Source organism: Crocodylus porosus, unplaced genomic scaffold, assembly GCF_001723895.1.
Source record: "Crocodylus porosus isolate Cpor-Errol unplaced genomic scaffold, CroPor_comp1, whole genome shotgun sequence".
Lineage (NCBI taxonomy): Eukaryota > Metazoa > Chordata > Crocodylia > Crocodylidae > Crocodylus > Crocodylus porosus.
The window spans coordinates 33,756,094-33,777,066 of record NW_017728906.1 but is presented as its reverse complement, the minus strand read 5'-3'; the positions used below and the strand labels follow the sequence as shown (position 1 = coordinate 33,777,066).

At 39.4% G+C, this 20,973-nt stretch overlaps 1 protein-coding gene across 3 annotated transcripts in view; it reads left to right on the top strand.

Annotated features, from left to right (window-relative positions):
• The window catches only part of GRIK1 (glutamate ionotropic receptor kainate type subunit 1), a 245,092-nt gene that overhangs the window by 136,271 nt on the left and 87,848 nt on the right, over positions 1-20,973 (top strand). For all 3 annotated transcript variants that reach the window (XM_019528789.1, XM_019528786.1, XM_019528788.1), the window contains exons 2-4: positions 2,055-2,222; positions 4,616-4,873; positions 11,449-11,630. In XM_019528789.1, coding sequence (XP_019384334.1) covers positions 2,055-2,222; positions 4,616-4,873; positions 11,449-11,630 — 608 coding nt within the window. The remainder of the gene's footprint in view (positions 1-2,054; positions 2,223-4,615; positions 4,874-11,448; positions 11,631-20,973) is intronic.

Below are 20,973 nucleotides of genomic sequence, written 5' to 3'. Positions count from 1 at the left end.
CCCAAGTGGAACAACATGCATGCACAGCAACCTCACTGTGCTCTCTATGGGTACATACAGATGTTCAAGGAAGTTAAGGGGAAATTAGATCATATTCAAAACGGGCACCCAATCTAACTTAGAGTGCAGACAGAAGTGCAGCTCCCTGCTGTAACTGAGAATGCTTTGCAGGAAGTGTTCTGAGTTACAATGATCCCCAAAACCAAAGAGAAGTTCACTTTTGGTTCCAGTTTGCCCGGTTTCTAACTGCTTTCCCCTCCCCTCCCCACTCCCTGCTAAGCAGGGATTCCCCATCCCCTCTGCCTTACACGGACACCTCAGCATTAGCTAGCAGACCACATGCTGGCTACAGTCTGTGCTGTGGCAGACAGCAGTGTCTGCTTAGGGCTTTTTGGAGCTAATCAAAGCTCAACTGGTAATGTCCCTTCATTCCTTATTTGTTTTAGAAGAGATTGAACTAATGAGAGAGGCTGTTTGTTTTCTGATGGGGTGATAGGTGCTGATTACAGAGCTGATAAATGCTCTGTTATCAAGGAGTGGGGGAACCCTTCCCTAATCCTGCAGGGGCCTGGCCAGCCCCCCTCAGCTCAGGCCTCTGAGAGGGAAGGGAGGACTGCTTTAGCATCCCCCCTGGGCTTCTAGCCTAAACCACTACAGGCATGTGCCTGCATTTCTGGGATGTCTGTACAGTTACGAAGTGATTCAGCCTTGTTAGGTTAGACTAACCTGCAAAGATTGAATCAATTCAGGCTCAGGGATTTTGAATGTCTGTCCCTAACCAAAATGGCTGACCTGATCTAAGTTAAGTGTACCTCCAAGGTTGTCTAATTTAGATCAGGTCCAAAGAGACCAATCTAACTGAACTTCTCTACAGTTTCCGGTGCAGCCCCAGGGCTTGGAAAGCCCAGCTACTGGCCCCAGACCTGGGGCTGTGGTTTCCCTATCTGCTGTCCTGGCACCAGGCTGTTTTTAGGCTCTCCTAGCCTGTCCCTGCCAGTCAGGCAACCCCCTCCCCCATGGACCAGCCAGTACCCTATCCTGCAAGCTGCTCCTGAGGAAGTAAGCCAGGGCGGGGGGGAGGGGCGGGAAGGATAGAGGTTGATGTAGGGGTTGGAGAGCTAAGTATAGCCCCTGTTCATGAGGGGTGGGGGGAGAAAACTCCCCTCCCCTTTCCCCCAAAGCTTTTAGACTAACACAGCTAAAACCAATAACCTTGAAACACGGAAGATATTGTAATTAGGCATTGCATAGCTGAACAAGATAGAAACAAAATTCGGCATCCTCCTGCATTCTGACACTATTGGGTAACAAACCTGATTCTGCCTAGTGTTTGTGCCTCCTTTGCATACTCACAAAGCAACCTTTTTTAAAATGGACTGTAATACCCAGGGGAAACATACTGCCTTTTAACTCCCCTGTGCAAGATGAAGTTTCATTTCCATCTGGGAGAACTTTTACAATCTTTGAATTCTCCTTTGCCTGAGGAAAGGCATTTGGGCCCAAAAACTTGCAAAGAAAGATTTTTTTTCTTGCTACTATTCAGTTGGTCTAGTAAAAGATATCACCTATACCACAAGAGTTTTGTTTGCCTGTGCTTTTAGACCGACACAGCTAAAACCAATATCCACAGAAATGGTACAAATGTGAACCATGCCACATAAGGCGTGCCAAAGATGACTGAGTTCTAAGGGCAAAAATTTCACAAGTGCCTAGGAATACTTAGAAGTCTACATCCAGTGCACTTTGAAGTGGAAATATTTCTGATATAAAAGGAATCTTGAGCTGTGAAAAGTAGTACATATACAGCATCTTTCATAAAGATTAGTTCAACCAGTGCACAGAATATTGGATTTATTGCACAGAGTAGTGACATGAGGGATAAAACTTATGACCTGTATTCATTTATCATAGACTCATGGTCTGAAAGTTGAATATTTTTTCCATGAATACTCTTTTCTTTTTTTGCTCAGAATTTGCTTTTTTTTCTTCTCTTAAATGTATAGTAATGAGGAAAGATATGAATAATGCTTCCCATTTATCTTTTGTTTCCACAGGAGGAATATTTGAAACTGTGGAAAATGAACCTGTTAATGTTGAAGAACTGGCTTTTAAGTTTGCAGTCACCAACATTAATAGAAACAGAACATTGATGCCTAATACCACATTAACCTATGACATCCAGCGAATTAACCTATTTGACAGCTTTGAAGCCTCAAGAAGAGGTAATTATTTTAATATTTTAATCACTTTCAGCATTATGTATATTCTGTATAGCTTTCCCCTTTTGCTACTGCTCAGATATCTAAATACAGAAAATAGTAAGAAATTTTGCCTGCAGAATTCTTTTGAATTAGGAATGAAGTTGGAAGAGACTTAATCATATATAGTCTCTGGCGAGAGTCCTATATGCTAAGAAGCCAAGATGGAAAATGACAGGCCCAACGTAATTTTGTGCCAAGAAATCACCTCTAAAGAAAGTGAAAACAGACCAGTGGGGAACACTGAAACATCCTGCTCATAATTAACCCCCCCACACAAATACCCATAATTCACACTAACTGAACTCTAAGGTACTATAAGGCACATGGACCATACACAGGTTATCCTGAGATGTTAATATTTCACTGGATAAGAGCAGATGGATTGCCCTTCTTTAACAATTTATGAACAGTTGGCTTGTAAAGGAGTGAGATAAATATACATTCTTATGTATTTATTTTCATCAAACAAAAGAGTGTAACAGCTGGTTCTGCCTGAAGACTAGATGAAAACTCATTTGAAGCTGTAAGGTTGTCTTATACAGAGCTTTTTCCTTCACTTCCAGGATGCAGCCATGAAATATCTTTAAAATGCTATAAGTATAGTTCTCTAAATTAAGACACTGCCAAAAAAATGACAGAAACACATCAGGGAAAAAAAATCACCATGGTTTGAGGATCTGCTCAAAGTGGTTTTTCAGGCCAGCTGAGGTTGAGATGGGTATGCAAAACCACATCAATGAAGCTTAATAGGAACACTAATATGCTGCTGCCTCTCAAAATGTCAAAATTACTACATTTTCCTCATAACAATGTACTTATTGCTCTGACTGAAAAAAATGGTGAGGAGTTTCAAACAAAGCAGGATTCCCTTTTAAGTCAGTTCTCTGCAAGTTTTCTATTAAACTGCCTTTCAAATATCAGTGCTAGAATTACATATTGGTCAGATAATTTTATATTTCATACAAAGAACCTAGATTGCAACTATCTTCATAGTTCCTTGAAGAACTAACTACATTTAAATCAGAAAAATGAAGCTTACTACAAGCATAGTTATAAAGATTCAAATACAAATGCCACAAAATAAATGTTATTAACTTTTTCTGCCTCCTAAAATATTGATATCATCTTGTGATTTGTCACACCGCCCATGATCTTTAAGAAGGTTTGCAAATTAAACTTTAAAAAGGCATGTTCTTTGTCCTGTCTGTAAACTCCTCATTTGCAGGCTGAGAAAAGAGGAATTGATTGATTTCCTGTCACATTCTATTAGGACCACAGAAATAAATATTAGTTACAAAAAAAGAAAAAAGTCTCTGCTCATTTAAGATGGTCAGACATCTACTATTTCAGGGGATTATAATAATGTCAAGGTTTCCAACAAAGAACCAGACTGTCAGGTCACAAGGTATTGTTTTGCCAATCATCAAAATATTTTTAGAAATATTTGCAGTTTGGTATCTGTCTTACATACCGAAGCAATGGAATTTGATGCTTTTGAGAATAATTATCTTCAGAAGAGATGGAAGGGGGAAGACAGAGAGATGAAGAGCAACACAGAGGTTGTTCATGATTTTGTCACAAGAAATATTATTGTTATTCCAGTCATTGGAACATCTTAAGTTTGCATGATATATTTTCATATTTTTTTCCTGATTATAATAGGACTCAATTTCAACAATGTTTTGTCATTTTCCTTAACAGGAACAAAAATCATTTGAATTAAAAATATTTTGTCATCAGAAGTCAACATTTGATTGGCACATCCTTAAAGAAACAGAAGTTCATGTTTCCTCTGTACAATAGTTCCCCATTTCCCTTTCTGTTTCTATTAGGGGCCTGACCCTTCATTGTGTACAACACAATGAAGACTCAGGGATTGTAACAGCCTTTTGCCTTTATGGAGCCTTTCCTCTTTATAACACTTTGGCTTGACATTAAACTAACTCATTTTGCAGCAGTTTGCTGATCATCGAGGGAATCTCTAGAATGCCTATTGTGAATAAATAAATATCTTCATTGTCACTCTGCCACAAAACTTAATTCAAACAACATCCATTTGGCAAGCAAGCTGTCAGCAGAGCTTGAGGTTTCTCTAAGATAACATCCTTGAGTGAGGGATTTCTACTGTCTGATTAAAGGTAATGAAGTAGAACAGTCTTTTTTCTTTGCAGCAGGTTGCGCTCATCAGTGGCACAACTTAGAGCACCAATAGGCATATCCCTTGTTGAACTGAAAATAGCTGCCCCTTCTCAAATCCATCAGCAGCCTTTCAACACAAAAATATAACAGAAAAGAGTGACTTGTTTTACAGATTATTTATGGATTTTTTTTCTCTTCTCTTTCTTCTCTCTCAGCATGTGATCAGCTTGCACTTGGTGTAGCTGCACTATTTGGACCTTCCCACAGTTCCTCAGTCAGTGCAGTGCAGTCCATTTGCAACGCACTTGAAGTTCCTCACATACAGACCCGATGGAAGCACCCTACAGTGGATAACAAAGATACGTTTTATATCAATCTCTACCCAGACTATGCAGCCATCAGTAGGGCAGTTTTGGATTTGGTACTACATTACAACTGGAAAATAGTCACAGTAGTATATGAAGATAGCACAGGTATGTTATCATTGGGGCATCATAACACATAAAGTTGCATTTCGCTTTATGAAAAACTGTGGTAGTAGTAAAATTTAGAATACGGAATATAGGTTTTTTTAAGAAGTATTTAACTGATTTCTTAAAACTGAGGTGTACTTTTTTTCTCTAACACTTTAGCAGGTTTCACTTAATTAGGAATCAGAATTCCACTTTCCAGTGCTTTCTAGTGTACGTTCTGGTGCTTTCCAGCTTCAACCGTAGAGAGAAAATATGTTTTGACCATTGCTATAAAGTGGCATCATGCTTTCCACCTGTGGGAGCAATGACTTGGATCCAAATTGCTAAACACCCCAGGGTGCAGCTGTGTGATATATTTTATGTGAATGACTGGTTATGAGCATTACTGATGTCTACTTGACCTTGAAGGAAGGACAAGTATCTAGAAAATTAGATCTTAACTCCAGCTGAAACATCTTTATTGGGAAGAATATCTAGCTCCCCCCAGTTGTTTTTTGAAACTACCATCCTTGTTAACGATCTGGTAGATTAAAGCCAGGCTGCAAATTCTCCAGTTCTTACTAATGCTCTTAGCTTGGAAACAAAAGGCCCCTTTCTACATCTGGCACATAGGTAGTACTGTCTTTGTTGTAACCTATTGCAGATCAGCTGCAACAGCTTATCCCCTTTTTGGTGAATGAAGCAAGAGGTTTTGGGGATGAGGGTGATGGAGGGGTGGGAGAACGGTGCAGAATGACAGTCATGGGGCTATAGTGAAGAGTTTCCAAGGATCAAAGGAAGAGTTTCCTTCAATGCAAAGACTGAAAATATACAGACCAAATGTAGCAAATACATATCTGGGAACAGGCTATGCCAGCCTGGTGGCCAAAACCATACTGCTAAAACATGGTAATGGGTACCACCAGTGCCATTTCCCTGATTACAGTGGTATTCAGTTTCTGAACATCCAATTAGCCAAACTGTCACCTCATTGATAGATTAAAAAAGAATCTTTACATAGTTCGTAGAGAAAAGGTCCTTTTCTACATGAGCTAGCAAACCGCAATCATGTTTACAATTAATGTTTGAATATGATTACAATGAGTATATTATCAGCCACAGGGCAAGTACTGTCTTAGATTAAGGCTCTGTTACCTAACAATTGCATGGAAAATGTATATGCAACATTCCAGTTACAGTTTTTAGAAATTAAGAATTGACAGATATCAAAACACAGGAAACTAAAATAAAAGGCCAATGGCATATTGGTTGACTAATAATTTTTCATAGGACTCTCTATAGACTAAGATGAAATCATATTAAGGATAACATCCTTATGGTGTCACATCCACAAACGTGATTACTTGTAGATGCATGGTAATTAATGCAGAGAACAGAAAAATGGAGCTGACTAAACACTTGTCTAGTGAACAAATGCTGCACACTTGTATGCACACCTCTAAGCAAAGTAAGCAAAAAAATCAAGAGAGGGAGTTTACAGAATACCCTTGCACTAACTGCAATACTCTAAGTTCAAGGTTGTGCACTCCTGCTCTTGGTTAATGCAACTTGGAAGTTAGTGGTATGGTTATGCTAAAACTGTGTCTTGGCTATAAAAAAAATGGCATTCTTTTAATGATGCATTACTTACATGTGTCAGTTTATCCCATTCAAATCCTAATGGAGTCAACCCACTAGCTGGGATATCATATTGACTGCCTAGTTACCTTGTGATAAAGCTATATTGCTTTGTTCCCTCTGGGATTTCAAAGAAACAGAGACATCAGTGATGCATGTTATTTATTCTGTTATTTAAAAAATAATCTGCCAGGACATCTGGCCAAACAGAAAACACTTTCAAAATCTCACCATTAAGTTCCCTCAACCCATTCTTTTCCTTCCTCACCCCAAGTGTGCTGCTGCATTACCAGGCAATTACTGTATTACGAGATAATTTTGCCACTCTTCTTCTATTGCCCATTGGGCTTCAGTAGATAATGGATTTTACAGCTCGACAGCTGTTCAAGTGGCCTTCAAATTGATCCTGTGATGCTTGTTTATCCAGGCTTATTCTGTCTCATCAAAGTATGTGATTAGTGGTCACTACATTTTTAGATAGGGTAGTCAAAACAATATTCCAAGAAAAGTGCATATTGTAAAACGTGACATGACAGTGAAAATCTGTTCCTAACAATGCCCAGTGTTTTAAGATGGTAGACCTTGGTGCCAACATTCTGCCCTCACTATATTGCCAAAATTTACTAGTGAGCTGTGAGCACAAAGGGAGAAGAACAGAGATTGGTTTTACTGCAGTGATTTTTTTTCTTCATTTCTATTAAGTAATTCCAGCTCAGCAGAATTTTTGTTGGGCTCACAGTACGGCATGCCAAAATGTGTTTATGGGTAAACAAGTGTAACTTAGTGTTTCAACCTACCAATACATTATCAAATTAGCATTCAAAAAACACTTCCAAGTGCTGCTTACTTCTTAAGTTACAAAGATGATTGATGTGAAAGAGATTTCACTTGCAAAGATACTTACAATTTAAATGAATAATCAATTGTGACATTAAATTGGACTAAGGAGTGTAAACAGATCAAATATGATCAATAAAAGTAGACTTATTTGAGTCAGAGTAATATTGCTTGCCTCAGGTATTTTTCCCCCTGAATTATTAAACTATAAAAGAAAAACAGCCCATCTGTTTTTTTCCTGAGAAATTAAGTACAAATTAAGAAAACTTTCATTGCAGCATCGCCTATCACTGTCTGAGGCAACATAGCAATAGGTGTAGTAAGACAGTCCTTCTGAAAAGCTCATCTGTCTTGCATTCTCTAGCATGGACAAGAAGCTGAAGTGAAGTCAACTCACTAGTTGAGCTAGGTGTACAATCCAGCTCTCCTGACCTCTACTATCCATTAGACTCAGCATTGGCAACCTAGAGGATGGTCCACAAATGGGATGGATCCAATCTATCTATCCAAACTGGGCCCAAGGCAGCAGCACCAAGCCACCCGTCTTCTACAGCCCTCCCTGCTGTTCTTTCAATGCCTGTCCTTATCTTCCCTGCAGAAGGGCCATGGATTGCCAGCAAGTATAAGTGCAGGCAGCACAGATGCTGAGGGCATAGTAGGGAAAATTTGGGTGCATTTGCCCCATTCCCTGCTAACAAGGTCCCCCTTAGTACATTGATTTTTATACAATTAAGATTTGGAATTCTGAGTTCTCCATAACCCCGATATAAGCAATATCTTTAACGTACATGCAAAAGGTCTTTTTTGCTCTCTCTTACCAGCTTGATTTTCCTAAATCAGTGATATATGATATATTTCTCATGCCAGTTAGATCACATGTCATCATCTATAAGAATTTTCAATTTTGCTTGCTCTGGCATTAGTCTTATAATCCTGAGAAGCATATCTGTTCTTGACTCAGTTCAATTTATTTGTAGCAGGGGTGATCAACCTGCAGTGCATATGTCGCAAGTGGCCTTGGCAGCTTCCATGTGTGGCACTTGGCAGATTGGGGTGGGAACAGGCAGCACAGCAGCAAATGGGGCAGAAAGCAGAGTAGCAGATAGGGCAGGGGAAGGGGATTGGGTGGTACTTAGGGGAGGGTGAAGTCTAATTTATGGCACGTCTGTTAATGTTGGCTCCCACTGATTTATAGCATGCTGCATACAAGTTTGTACTACATTGGCCTTCTCAGAATTCACATTGGCATAAGAGTTGTGACTTTCCTAAAGGACTTAACAAAACAAAACAAAAAAACCCCACAGGAGGTACCTTTCCTCAGTGATGATTAGGCCAGTGAATGTTGTTGTTGGGGGTTTTTTTTCTTAAAAGTCTGCTCAAGTTATTCAATATTCTGGAAATTATAACACATTCCACTAAATACTACTTTGTTACCATTCGCCAATAGGCTACACCTAAAATAATAAACATTCACCGATATTAGAAAATCATAGATGATTGTTATGCTGCTCTAAGATAATTGGTATGCTAGACCTTTTACTGTGAGGTTTCTTTACTTGTAAAACCCCCCACATAAAACAAACATTTTTACTGCTCAAATAACCAAGTATCCAGTGAGAAGCATACGATATTTTAAACAAGGAAGATGATATATTTGAAAAATTACATATACACCAGGGATTTGTAAAGAAAGTACCTCTTCGTCTTTAACTAAAACATCCCACCTGTTACTGTATCATACCTCTACAACTTTTAAAATTCACTTATTCCTTTTAACCAGCTTGTATTATCTACCCACTGAATGCAGTGCTTTCAGACTTTACCTTCAGCCAATGCACATAGCCTAAAATGAGCTTCTCGGGTGCATTTTAGGTTCAAGATACATGGCTTCCATTCCTGAACACATTTAAAGCTTTTGTACTTACTTTTATTATCCTACGGCGTGTTAATCCCTTCAATTGTAAGCAGCGGAATAATAGTATTTTAAGTAAGAGTCAGAAGAAGAAAAACTGCTATTCAAACATTTCACTAAATCAATAAATTCCTACCACTATCACCTGCAACACAAGTGTGGCACAGTCCCAGGTGCTACCCTGGCCATTTAAATACAGCAATAATATTTAAACTAGTGAATTTGTATCTGTAAAATGCTCTAAAAACACTTTAAAGTATTTTTCTTGAATTTCAGTTTTTCTCTGCTAAAAGCATTATTTGTCCGAGTGACTAAAGCACGACATTTTGCAGCCAAACACTTAAATGCTGGCTAGAGCCAAGCTGCAAGTTCACAGACAAATTCCATACCCTGCCCTGCTTGTTAGAACATAGTTTTAGAACACTGTGCCCCATCTCATAACAGTCAAGTTGGATTATGTCACATTTAAGGGCCTGGTGGGAAGCCAGCTTGTAGCTTTTACAGCACGCAAAAGAATTTCCATTTGAATACTCATAGTGGTTAATAATCTATTTTTCTGATGCTTAAAAAACCCTCACTGAAACACAGAAGCAGAACTGTAGGGAGTGAGGGAGGGGAGCTTTTTTCCCTTTTTTTTATGTGCAAGTCCTTGAGTGAAAAGCAGAAGCCTGGAATGCAGCCATCACAACCTAACTCTAATAAGTAAGAGGGATCTTTTAAAAATTGGAGTTTGGCTAACTTCAGTACAGCATTAATATTAAGGGATCATTCCACTGAGCAGGTTCATGCACAAGGGAAATCAGATGCCCACTGGCATGAGCTTGCTGATGGGTTCATTTTCACAATTTCCATTTGTTAGGGTTTAAACTTTTTTAATATGTGCTTTTTCACTTAATCTCTATTCATATTTGTATTGAAAGATCCCTTTTACTTCATGCAGCAGAAAGTCTTATGAAAGGTTTTTTGTTAGAATATTAAATTCATGGATAGAGATTGTAGACAGATTGCATAGGACCCTAAGTCTCTGTCTCTGTCTCTGTCTTTTAAGTGAAGGGATAAATTACATGTGTATAAAATTAGACAACTAGTAAGCAGTGTACTCCATTTAAAATTTTGAGGGCAGATCCTGATATAAGTGTACATAGCTCTGAAGCAGCAGTTCCCAATCTGTGGTACAAATACCATCAGTGGCATGCAGATATCCTGTCAGTGGTACATGTTAACAGATTTATGACAATTACTTAATATGACTGAAATTGAATAGTGGTACTTAAGGTTGAACTGAAAAATTTGCTAGTGGCACTTAAGGTTGTATTGTTTTAAATTGGTGGTGTGCAATCTGTCAGTTTGGGAACCGCTGATCTAGAGTCTTAGATTAAGCTACATAGTTTCACACCAGTTGAGGAAGTAGGTTGGGAAGTCACACTGGACATGGCTAAAACCACAAAACACAGAATGATCTCGGAGTTCAGTTATTAGTAAATTCAGGGCACATCCACATGGGCATGTCTATGTCACCATGTGGTGCACTATGGCGTGGTCTACACCTGATTGCCAGCTACATCACTGTAGCAGCATGGTCCCAGGGTATAGTGTGCTGCTACAGCAATGTAGTGGCGTAATTTAACCACGTGCCACACGCATGCAGTGCAGTGGCGAGGCACAGTTAAGAGGATAAAGATAATATCCCTTACTAGAAAATTTGCAAGGTCCTGTGATGCCAAATTAATAAGCACAGTATGTATGTCTATAAACAATAAATCAGTATTGGTAAATGCCACCCACCCTAACCAGCTGAATTTGAAACTAAAATATGGTGGCTATGCTCGGCACTGACTTTGTTCCATTATTTGCCCACTTCTGAAATCAGAATGGAAGGTTAACAGGTAAGAAGAGTTCCCCAATTGCAAGTTTGCTTTTTTAACATTGAAGATTATGACTATGTGCTGGAGAAAGAAAGAAAAAAAATATGTCAAGAGAAATTGAAAATGCCTTTGTAGTGTGTGCGCTTACAAGGTAAACATGCTCATGAGCAAAAAACATCTGTATAACCTGCACTAGCAAGGGACCTGACAAATAGGAGGTTAACAGCTTAACCTTTAGATAGGTGGCAGTTTGAGATATAGTGGGAATGATAAGAAAGTCTGTCTAAATGGCAATAAATACTTGTGCAGAACAGGCAGTTGTTTGATTGGATGTCATTTTCTAGGTCTAATTCGCTTGCAAGAGCTCATCAAAGCCCCTTCCAGATACAACATTAAAATCAAAATCCGCCAGCTGCCCTCTGGGAATAAAGATGCCAGGCCTTTACTAAAGGAGATGAAAAAGGGCAAGGAGTTCTATGTGATATTTGATTGCTCACATGAAACAGCAGCAGAAATTCTTAAACAGGTAAGGGGTGGGGGGGGCAGGGGGAGTGCTTTCATAGTCTCAAAAGATATTGTTTCATCTGGTTTTCATTGCTGGGAAATGGTACAACTGCATTCATGAGGATTAGGGTGGAGTTTTGTGTATTTTTTTCCTTTATTTTTTAAAGGCAGAGGAAGTTGGGATGAAGCAATTCATTTGAGTTCAGAGCCTTCAGCTGGGTTTCATAGCTTTACAGAAGTGTACAATGCTAGGTCTTTGAAGAGCTGTTTGCATGGCACCAGGAAAAGATTTATATTTGTTGTCTCTTTCTAACCAAGCAGAACTCAAGACATTTCATTAATTTTGATATATCTGGCTTCAATTTATTTTCAGACTCGTTATGTCAAAAAGAAATTTAAAAGGCCATTTCCACACATGCCATAATTTGCTCTAATCAAGCAGGTCTCTCCACAAAGCCTACAGGAGTCAAATTCCGCTCCAAGTCTTGCCAGTATAAATCAGGATATTTATATACCGATATACTTTACTAAATTTCAAACTCTGAACTGGAGGAAGAGAGGGAGAGAGTTTTATCTAGCAACTGCATTTCAACAGCATCACAGAAAAGTGCTGTTAAGATACAAAGTTCCTGTTCTAAAGATATTAGAAATTTAAGACCCCAGTCCCACAAAGTTTACACTCAAACTTTAATATATATGGTGAGTAGTCCTACTTACTTCAGTACGTAAAATTAAAGTAGCTGAATACATCTTTGTGAAACCTGGGTCTGAGACATCTGGATGCTCTGCAAGGGCAGACCTCTGTACCCATGACAGGTGCAGACAAATACATGTCAGCTTGCAGGACCTCAACCCCATTACAGTTGAGCAGGTAGGGAAGCATCAGGAAGTTGTACGATCGAATCCATCTCCAGTGCATAGGTTTGTTGTTCTGAATTCAAGGGTTTTTTCAATGCTAATTAAATATTTTCAAGAGCAGGAATACATAGCCCAGGGATGAGCTTTGCAGTGGCTAGTTAAGTGAAAGTGAGATCCTCTAAGCATGCTGGAGGATGGGGAGTATTTCAAACATATCAGATTGTATATGAAAAAAAAATGAGCATGGAATCCAGGGGAGGATAGGACACAAAGGGTGCCCCAAAGCAGGGTGGGCTGACAAAGCCCATTGTATGAGAAGCATAAAAGAGACAGTAAGGTGCAGGCTCAGGCTGCAGATGCACATTCAAATAATCTGGAAGAATTCTTAGGTTTGTTTTCCTGGTAGAAAAGCAGCAACTCTCCTAGCAGAAGCTGTGTACCTGTAAATGGCCAGAAATAAGATCTGCTGAATTTTGAATGTGAAAGCAGCATGAACTTAACTGTAGAAGGAAATAGGGAGCTAAAGAAGTACAACAGGTCAGAACTGTGGGAAGGAAGCAGCACAGCTACCATATGATGAATAGATTGAAGAGGAAAAATAATGAAAGGCAGGAGTTGTGGTGGCTCCAGTTGTCCACTGACTAGTCCAGAGTGGGACCAGACAAGAAAAGTACATTATGAAGTTTTTGTAAAAGGCAGAAGGAATGAGCATTCTAGGTGAGGGAAGCAGCAGCAAGATAAGAGAATTTCTGCCTGTCAAAAAGGTGGATAAATTGAAGTCTGGAGTCTGCTTTGATTTACACTGATTACTCATATGATCACATGGCCCTAAATCATGGAGTTCAATATTCTCAGTACCCCTATTGGAAAGTCCTATATAAATTTAATAGGGATGAAATTAAAAAAAGAGCTCTCTCGAAATAATTCTGAAAACCTATAAGGTTTAATAGAAAAGAATATCCTCTCCCTGGAGACTTTTAAAACCTTCCAATTGTGGATCTTGATAGAAAATGTATAAGTCAGTGATAAGTGACACACAATGGCTTATACAAGCAGGAGTCAGAACCAAAAGAATTCAGTGTTTTCACAATCTCATAGTCCTCAATTCTTAAATTCTATATTTCTACGGAATAACTGAAACCAAGTAGTCCAGACTGGAAAGGACAGAGAAGCTGGATATTCAAGGATGATTAGTAGAAAGGCAGGACAGATGCATTTAAGAGGGTAGAGTCAATATGAATTATGAATGTATTGCATTTTAAGCAATGAAAGTTTTTCAAATTCTTAATATGTTCATATGTTTATATTAAATCCATTAAATGTAAACATATCATTTATACATAACTTTTTTGTCATAACATTCTACATTCATTTAAGTACATATAAATACATTTCTTATTCCTGCAATATAGAGGAAGGATTTTAGCCCAAAACACTGGAGCTCCTTGTCAGAACAGAGAAGCTCAGTCTGTTCCTTTCCTCAATAAGCCATGACATATATTTACCATCCATATGTAAGTGTGTGCACATGAATGCACCTCTGCAAACCAAGGCCTGTGCATCTCTCCATACCTGAGACTCTGTGTACTCCCTCTATACCAAAGAACTGCTTTTCTCTGCTTTTCTTCTGCATCTCCCCCAAAAAGTCTCTTCCCTCTCCCCCTGGGGTACCTTTCCTTTTATAGGGATCACAGCCAACATCTCTCTTTTTTTTCTCCCCCACCAGGGAAGAGGAAAAGCGGGATGTTGGTAGATGGAAGTAGTGAAAATGTCTTGTCTATAACATAAGAAAAGGAGGTTGGGGTGGGGGAAGAGATCAAGGTCCTGCTCCATATGAGGGAAAGATTTCCTGTCTCTCATCTCCAACAAGCCAGGGTGAAACTAGAAGTGAGGTACAAATGCATTCTTGTTTGACCACTTAAAAACAAAATCTCACATTTACACTGCAATGTGCAAAACACTGCAAAGATGCTTCATACATGTGCAAACACACATCAAGGTTTTGCATGCAGTATCAGGGCTCAAAGCCTCTCACTAGGATTTCTTGAGTGGGACAGGAAAGAAGGAAAGAGCCTTGGTTTAACTAAATCCAATTACATTAGAAATTAAGCCCTAAAAGCAATGTACAAGTACGGGCAAAAATACATTTGAGATTATTCTGCATATTTGAGACCATAGAACAAACAGGTTTCACGCTTTGGGCAGTGAGGTTTGTCTGGATTTTAAATTTAAAAAAAAAACAATTCCCTTTTATGGAGTGTGCTTCCTACCTTTAGCTTACTTAATAGCTCAGATAAAATATCACTGAGTCGCACATCGTCCATGAGCAACTAGCAAACAAGCAAGGCAAGACAAAAAGAAGCTGGTAAATCAATAAGCTAATTTAAACCAAATTTACAGCCCGTACCTGTCTGAGTGGCTGCTCTCCTCACACTTACTTTCTTTTCCAGCTTCAGAGAAGTCCAACCTTTTGTAGCCTCTGATAATCCCTGATTCATAGATTCATGGATTGCAAGGAGCTGGAAGGGACCTTGTAGATCATTGGGTGCAGTCCCCTGCACTAGGCAGGAAAAGACAATGGAGGTCAAGTGACCCCAGCAAAGTGCCAGTGCAGTCTCCTCTTGAAGATTTCCAGAGTAGGTGACTGCACCACCTCTGGAGGGAGCTTATTCCACAGTCTGATCAGTGTAACAGGTGCAGCTGTTCTAATTGCTTCTCTCAGCCCCCCAAGCTGGAAAGAGTGGAAAGTAATTTTGATTTATTTAACCTTTCCCAGTGGTCTGTTCCTTTTTTGTAGCTGTTTGGAGGTTTCTTTCGGGCAAAAGGGGGATGGAGAGGTACTGCACAGATATCATTCCTAGTTTGAGTTCTGAAGGTTACTAGGTCCTATCACTGACAGAGAGAAGATATTTTGCTCTAATAATAGATGTTGCTCCCTGATATACTAAACAACACAGTCCTTGCCTCTGATGCTCCTCCAAGAGCATCTGTAGCCTTCTGGAACTGAAGAAACCTGGCTAATAGTTTATAGATTCTGCCAACTGTGCCAACAAACTTTATGAACCAAGCAATTCAGCTGACAGCATGCATGTCCCACAAGCTCCATCATGTTTTTAAACTCTGTGAAGCAATGGGTTATAGTGATATCATTTGCAAATTCCACACAGTGCGCCAGCTGAGTTTAGAAGGTGGGATTTTTTGAAGGGCACCTCTAGGATCTGGTTGCCTCATTCTTATATGCCTTTTGGAAATCCCAATCTTATGCTCCCTGAATCCAAGTGATTTGTTTGCTGAAGTGTGCATGTAGCTTGAAGTGACAAAGAGCTAGATACAATACAGGATGAGGACCTAGGTGAAACTGAGGTATTTACATCCAAAACAGTGTTGCCAAAAAAGCCTCCAGTCAGCTGCTGCCTAACCTTGGAGGCATTTGAACTCACTCAAATGCCTCTCTGTTCAAACTCAAAGTTTCCCTTGACACGTAAAAGTCTGCTTCTGCATGTGCCTAGCCTGTATGACTCAGCACCTATTTCCTGGCTAAACATAATCTGGATTCAGAAAATGGGTATTTCTCTGCCAAAGGCTCTCTATGTGCCCAGATTTATGAAAGCTTACCTAACGCACCCTGACAGGATTGGGGTTTCTACACAATGACGTTGCAGCTGCTGCCACCACCTTTTAGAATGCAGGGAATTGTCATTAACCTGCATATAACAGTCTCAAGATTGAACTGCTGCTCCTGAGAATGGGACACCTTCAACATAGCAGAAGATAAACCCATAATATAACCAGTCCAAGCAGAGGACCCTGATTCCCAGCCTATAGGTCAACCTGGAAAGAAAGATCACTCTTCATGTTAAAGAAGGTACAGGGTAACTAAGGCTAATTTAAGTGCATTGTGCTGTATAGATACTAGAGCCATGGAGGAAGCCAAGAGTTCCCCTAATGCTTACAGCACCTAGCTGTGAGATGGGAATGTTGAGTCCTGGTTCCCTGCTTTATTTCTGTGTTTTGTATTCCTGAGTGAGGTTACTAACCATTAGGGCTATGCGAAATGGCTCCATGCCATTTCACCTTGAGTTTTGAGGTTTCAACGGAACAGGGTTTCATATTGAATTTCATTTTGATTCAAAAGAGCTCTTCTGTTTTGCTTCATCAAAACAGTGAGGCTGTTTTGACTCTGTTTCGATGTTTCGCTAGATTGGCTGGGCACAGAGATCAGCCCAGCTGGGCTGAAGTCCCATCCCCACTCCAATGGTCGCACTGGGGAGGGGAACTCAGCCCAGCAAGGCTGAATTCATTTCCCCAGCATGATTGTTGCACTGGGGTTGGGAACTCAGCCCCACTGGGATGATTTCCTTTTCCCAGCCCAGTCTAGCTGGGGCTGGGGACTCAGCACGGCTAGACTGACTTCCCATCCCCAGTGCCATGCTTGAAACATTTCGACTTTTGAAACATTTTGATTAGCCTTTTTTTGCTTCAATTTTGCTGTTTTGACCTCAAAATGAGTGGAAACAGTGTCAAAATGAAACAGCCAGCAAAATTACAGTAGGCGTTATTAAAAGAGGACAGTGCTTGGGTGAAGAAGGTACTGATCTAACTACTGCAAAACCCAACACTCTTTAAATAGAGCTAATTAAACATTAAAATATTCAAACAAGATTTATTTTTATTAAAACTCATCCCTTTCCCCTTATTTTTATTGATATTTTAATAAACTTACTTAGTGACAAAAGTTGAAACTGTTACAGAAAAATAATGGGAAAATGTATATATATTTTTGAGGATTTTAAATATAAACAGTGTTATCTTGATCTCTGGAAAATGGAAAGTTTTTTAGATTCTGAAATTTCTTAACATTTCTTTATAATTTTTTGACTAGTCCCCCTCCAACAACTGTTTTGAAGGTAGATATACCATTAACTTGGAGGGAAAAAACAGCTTGGGTATTACTGGCCAGTAGTGATTCTACTTGTTTTGCAAGACAGCTTACACCAGCTGCATCTGGTATAAGTGAATGCCTGTGTGCAGGTCAAGGTTTGCTTGAAAATAGTCAAGTTTTTAACATTAACTTGCCATTTATTCTTTTTATTTAACCATAAGTGATATAGTTTTTACTGTTAGACAAACTCATCTGGTATAGACTATGAAGCTATTCATTTTGAATATCTCCTCCCTTGTGCCATTTTTAAAATTGTTTTTTATGGAATATTTTTATGCAATAGATTGAATTTTTAATAAGATTTAGGACATTCATAAAACAGTGAAGATTTCTATAGTCACTTTAACTATGTGGGAGCAAAATAATGAATTCAGCAGTAAGCACTTGCTAAGTACAATAAGAAATGTGAAAATCCCTCTAATTATAATAAAGTACACCAATTTAATTACTTTTCTTGATTAGAGTAACTTTGGTTTTCATGGACATTAAGCAATCAACACTTTGTTCTTGGGAACTCTGAGAGCATATAAAGGAGCTCCTTCTTAATGCTGCCCACTGTTCTGGAGTAAATTCTGTCTCACACACTGCGAAATAAAAGCCATCAGGAATAATTTTAGCCTCTTGTATGCCTCTGGTTAAAAACAAATATGGAGAGGAAGAGGTTGTAACTCCAGCCTTTTAATTATTTTAAAAATAAAAGTTCCACTTCTTTATGACTCTAGCTCCAATCATTTGACATGAATGAGGAAGCCTAAGCTAGTTACAAATACACAACTGCTGCTGTTGAAGAATTGGAGAAATTTCCATGATTAAGTGGGCCTTCTGCTTCCAAATCACCATTTGAGCTTGGGGACAAGAGGAAAAGATGTTTATATCAGTTATTTCTCCATTCACTTATTGGGCTTGAAGGAGCTGTCAACCAGGAAGATTTCCTCTGGTTACAGGGCTTTAAACTGCTTTTTCTTCCTAAATGATGTCAGTCACCTAGGGAAAATCCTACCACATTGCTTGAGAAATCAATGAAGACAGCAGGCATTTCTCCACATCTTACACAAGAGCCCTGTAACATATAATTTGAATAGGGAACTTCAGCAAATTAAATGTCCCCCTTTTCCAGTACCCTATTGGTAAAGTGAGCAGTTTCTGTGTTGGATGAATGATTCAAGAAGGCTTTACTCCCAGTAAAAACAGGGATGGAAGGAGATTGGGGTAATTCCTGTGGTGGAAATTCTAATTTGTGATTTGTGAATGTACCTGTAGTTTGAAAAGTATCCTTTATTAAATTGTCACAACTACTGACCCTACTAGATCACTGTGGATTTAACCAGGAATCTCCAGAGTTAACAGCATGAAAATTCATAGGGCCAAGTAACATAGCCAGAAGCTGTAATAGATTCACTACTCTTCTGGATCCAAAATAGGGTGAGACACATTCACACTGACAGGCAGGTTACAATAACACTTAGGTTATGTACAAATAGTCAACAAGCCCAAAGCTGAATTGATTCATTCTTTGCAGGTTAGTCTAAACTTCAGAGATTAAATTGAAACAGAAGTGAACAGACATTTAGCTTTGATTCAGGAAATGCAGCCACATGCCTGCAGTGGCTCAGGCCAGAAGCCTAGAACATGGATCTCTGGCACATAGCCAGCATGGGCTGTGTGTTCACTTTCTCTTCCTGCTGCCCCTAAGCTCTTTGGGATTTGCAGTCCAGAATCGCAGCAGCAGGACTCTGCAGGGTTCCTCATCACTTCTTCTTCCTGCTTCTGGTGCCTCCAGGATTTGTAGTCCACAGTCACAGTCAACAGTAAGTTTGAGTGGGGAAAGGGGTGTTTATTCCCTTTCCCTGGCCCCAGACCCTATCCAGGGCTTGCTTGGGAGGGAGGCAGTCCCCTTCCTACAGATTAGGCTACATTCTCAGCTGGGCTTGCCCCCTGCTCACTCTGTTATTAGCCAGCCCTCATTGTTCCAGCTAGGGGGAAGAGGGCAGGGACAGCCCTGCTCTTTGGAGCAGACAGCACAGCCCAGGCTAGGGTTGAAAAGCATGCTGGGATACTGGGGGACTGTAATTTAACTTGAAGCAGGAAGGGGTCTGGGACACAAATTTCATAAACTGGTTTGACCCAAATCAGTTGCAGTTAAGTCTGATACTACGTTCAATCAGGTTTATCTTAAACCAGCTTCAGTCATTTTGAAACTGGTTTATAAGCACTGAACTTCTGTTCTGTTACAGGTTTAAGCCAGTTTCTGATCACTTAAATTGGTGTAGGTATAACTTCTGTCCCTAGCCCTAGGGTCTGTTCACACAGAAAAATGAACTTCTAAGCTTGTCTAACTCTATCCCAACTATGAAGTTGATTCAATAAAAGATATCACCCTAAGAAATCCTTGCCTCTCATATAATTTCTGGACCACCGTAGCTACAACATTTCTCAAACATTATCATATATTTTATATTGTCATAGGTACATTTAGAGTCAGTTGGGAGGAAGCCTTATTTGTCAACTTTATCTTCCTAACCCAAGAAAATAGATTAGTAATACTAATTAATCAGGTAATTAGACACATTACTTTAAAGTTCATTAAACTGCATAATAGCACTCATGAAAAAAGAGTTAAGTATAAACAAGAAAGCTTCCTGATACAACTCTGTCAACAGACTTCCTTTATAATTTATGCCTCCCTTATCACTGTAGTTTGAATCTGCCGTGAGCAGAGACTGTCAACAGTTCTAAATTATGAAGTACTTTTATAAGGTGCATAAATGCCTGCTAGGATCTACAGTACCATGCAGCAACTATGCACATAAATGTTTCCAGCCATCGTGACCCCACAGTTCAGCTAAGTATGTGTGTATACTCCAGATACCCACAAAGGATCCATGTGCTAATTAGCCCCCTCTCATGATGATGCTTGTTGGATGTTTAAACCTGGTGAAGAAACAAGAATAACTGGAAATGGGTAAGAAAGGTGCAGCTCAGCTGTGGGAGTGAAAAGTATTTGAAATGTATTCAATGTAGTGGCTCACCATAACTTGAAAAAGAGTCATGGACACTGTGCTCACTGGGCATTACTATATATCTTATCTGGACTGACTACACTAACCTCTCCTTTTGGCATGTTTGTCCAATACGAGCCATATGTTTTACAGTCACTCTCAGTGTTAATTAAATACATTGTTCGTTTCCCTTAGTAAGCACATGCTGCTTTGGGCAGCAGTTTGATGACAGATAATGTGTTTAATGAGGTTTTCTTGTATGTAGATATAAGATGAAAAACCTTGTCTTGTATTCAAGTAAAAATGGTGTTACTAGGCATTTGTATATGCTGCCAGTAGTATTTATAGTAATTTATATAAGAATTAACATTCTTACAAAGTGTGATATTACCCCAAATATGTTTTAATAAAATCAAATCCATCATCTTTTTCTCTCAGGCCATAGATTCATAGATTCATAGATGCTAGGGTCGGAAGGGACCTCAATGGATCATTGAGTCCGACCCCCTGCATAAGCAGGAAAGAGTGCTGGGCCTACATTACCCCAGCTAGATACACATCCAACC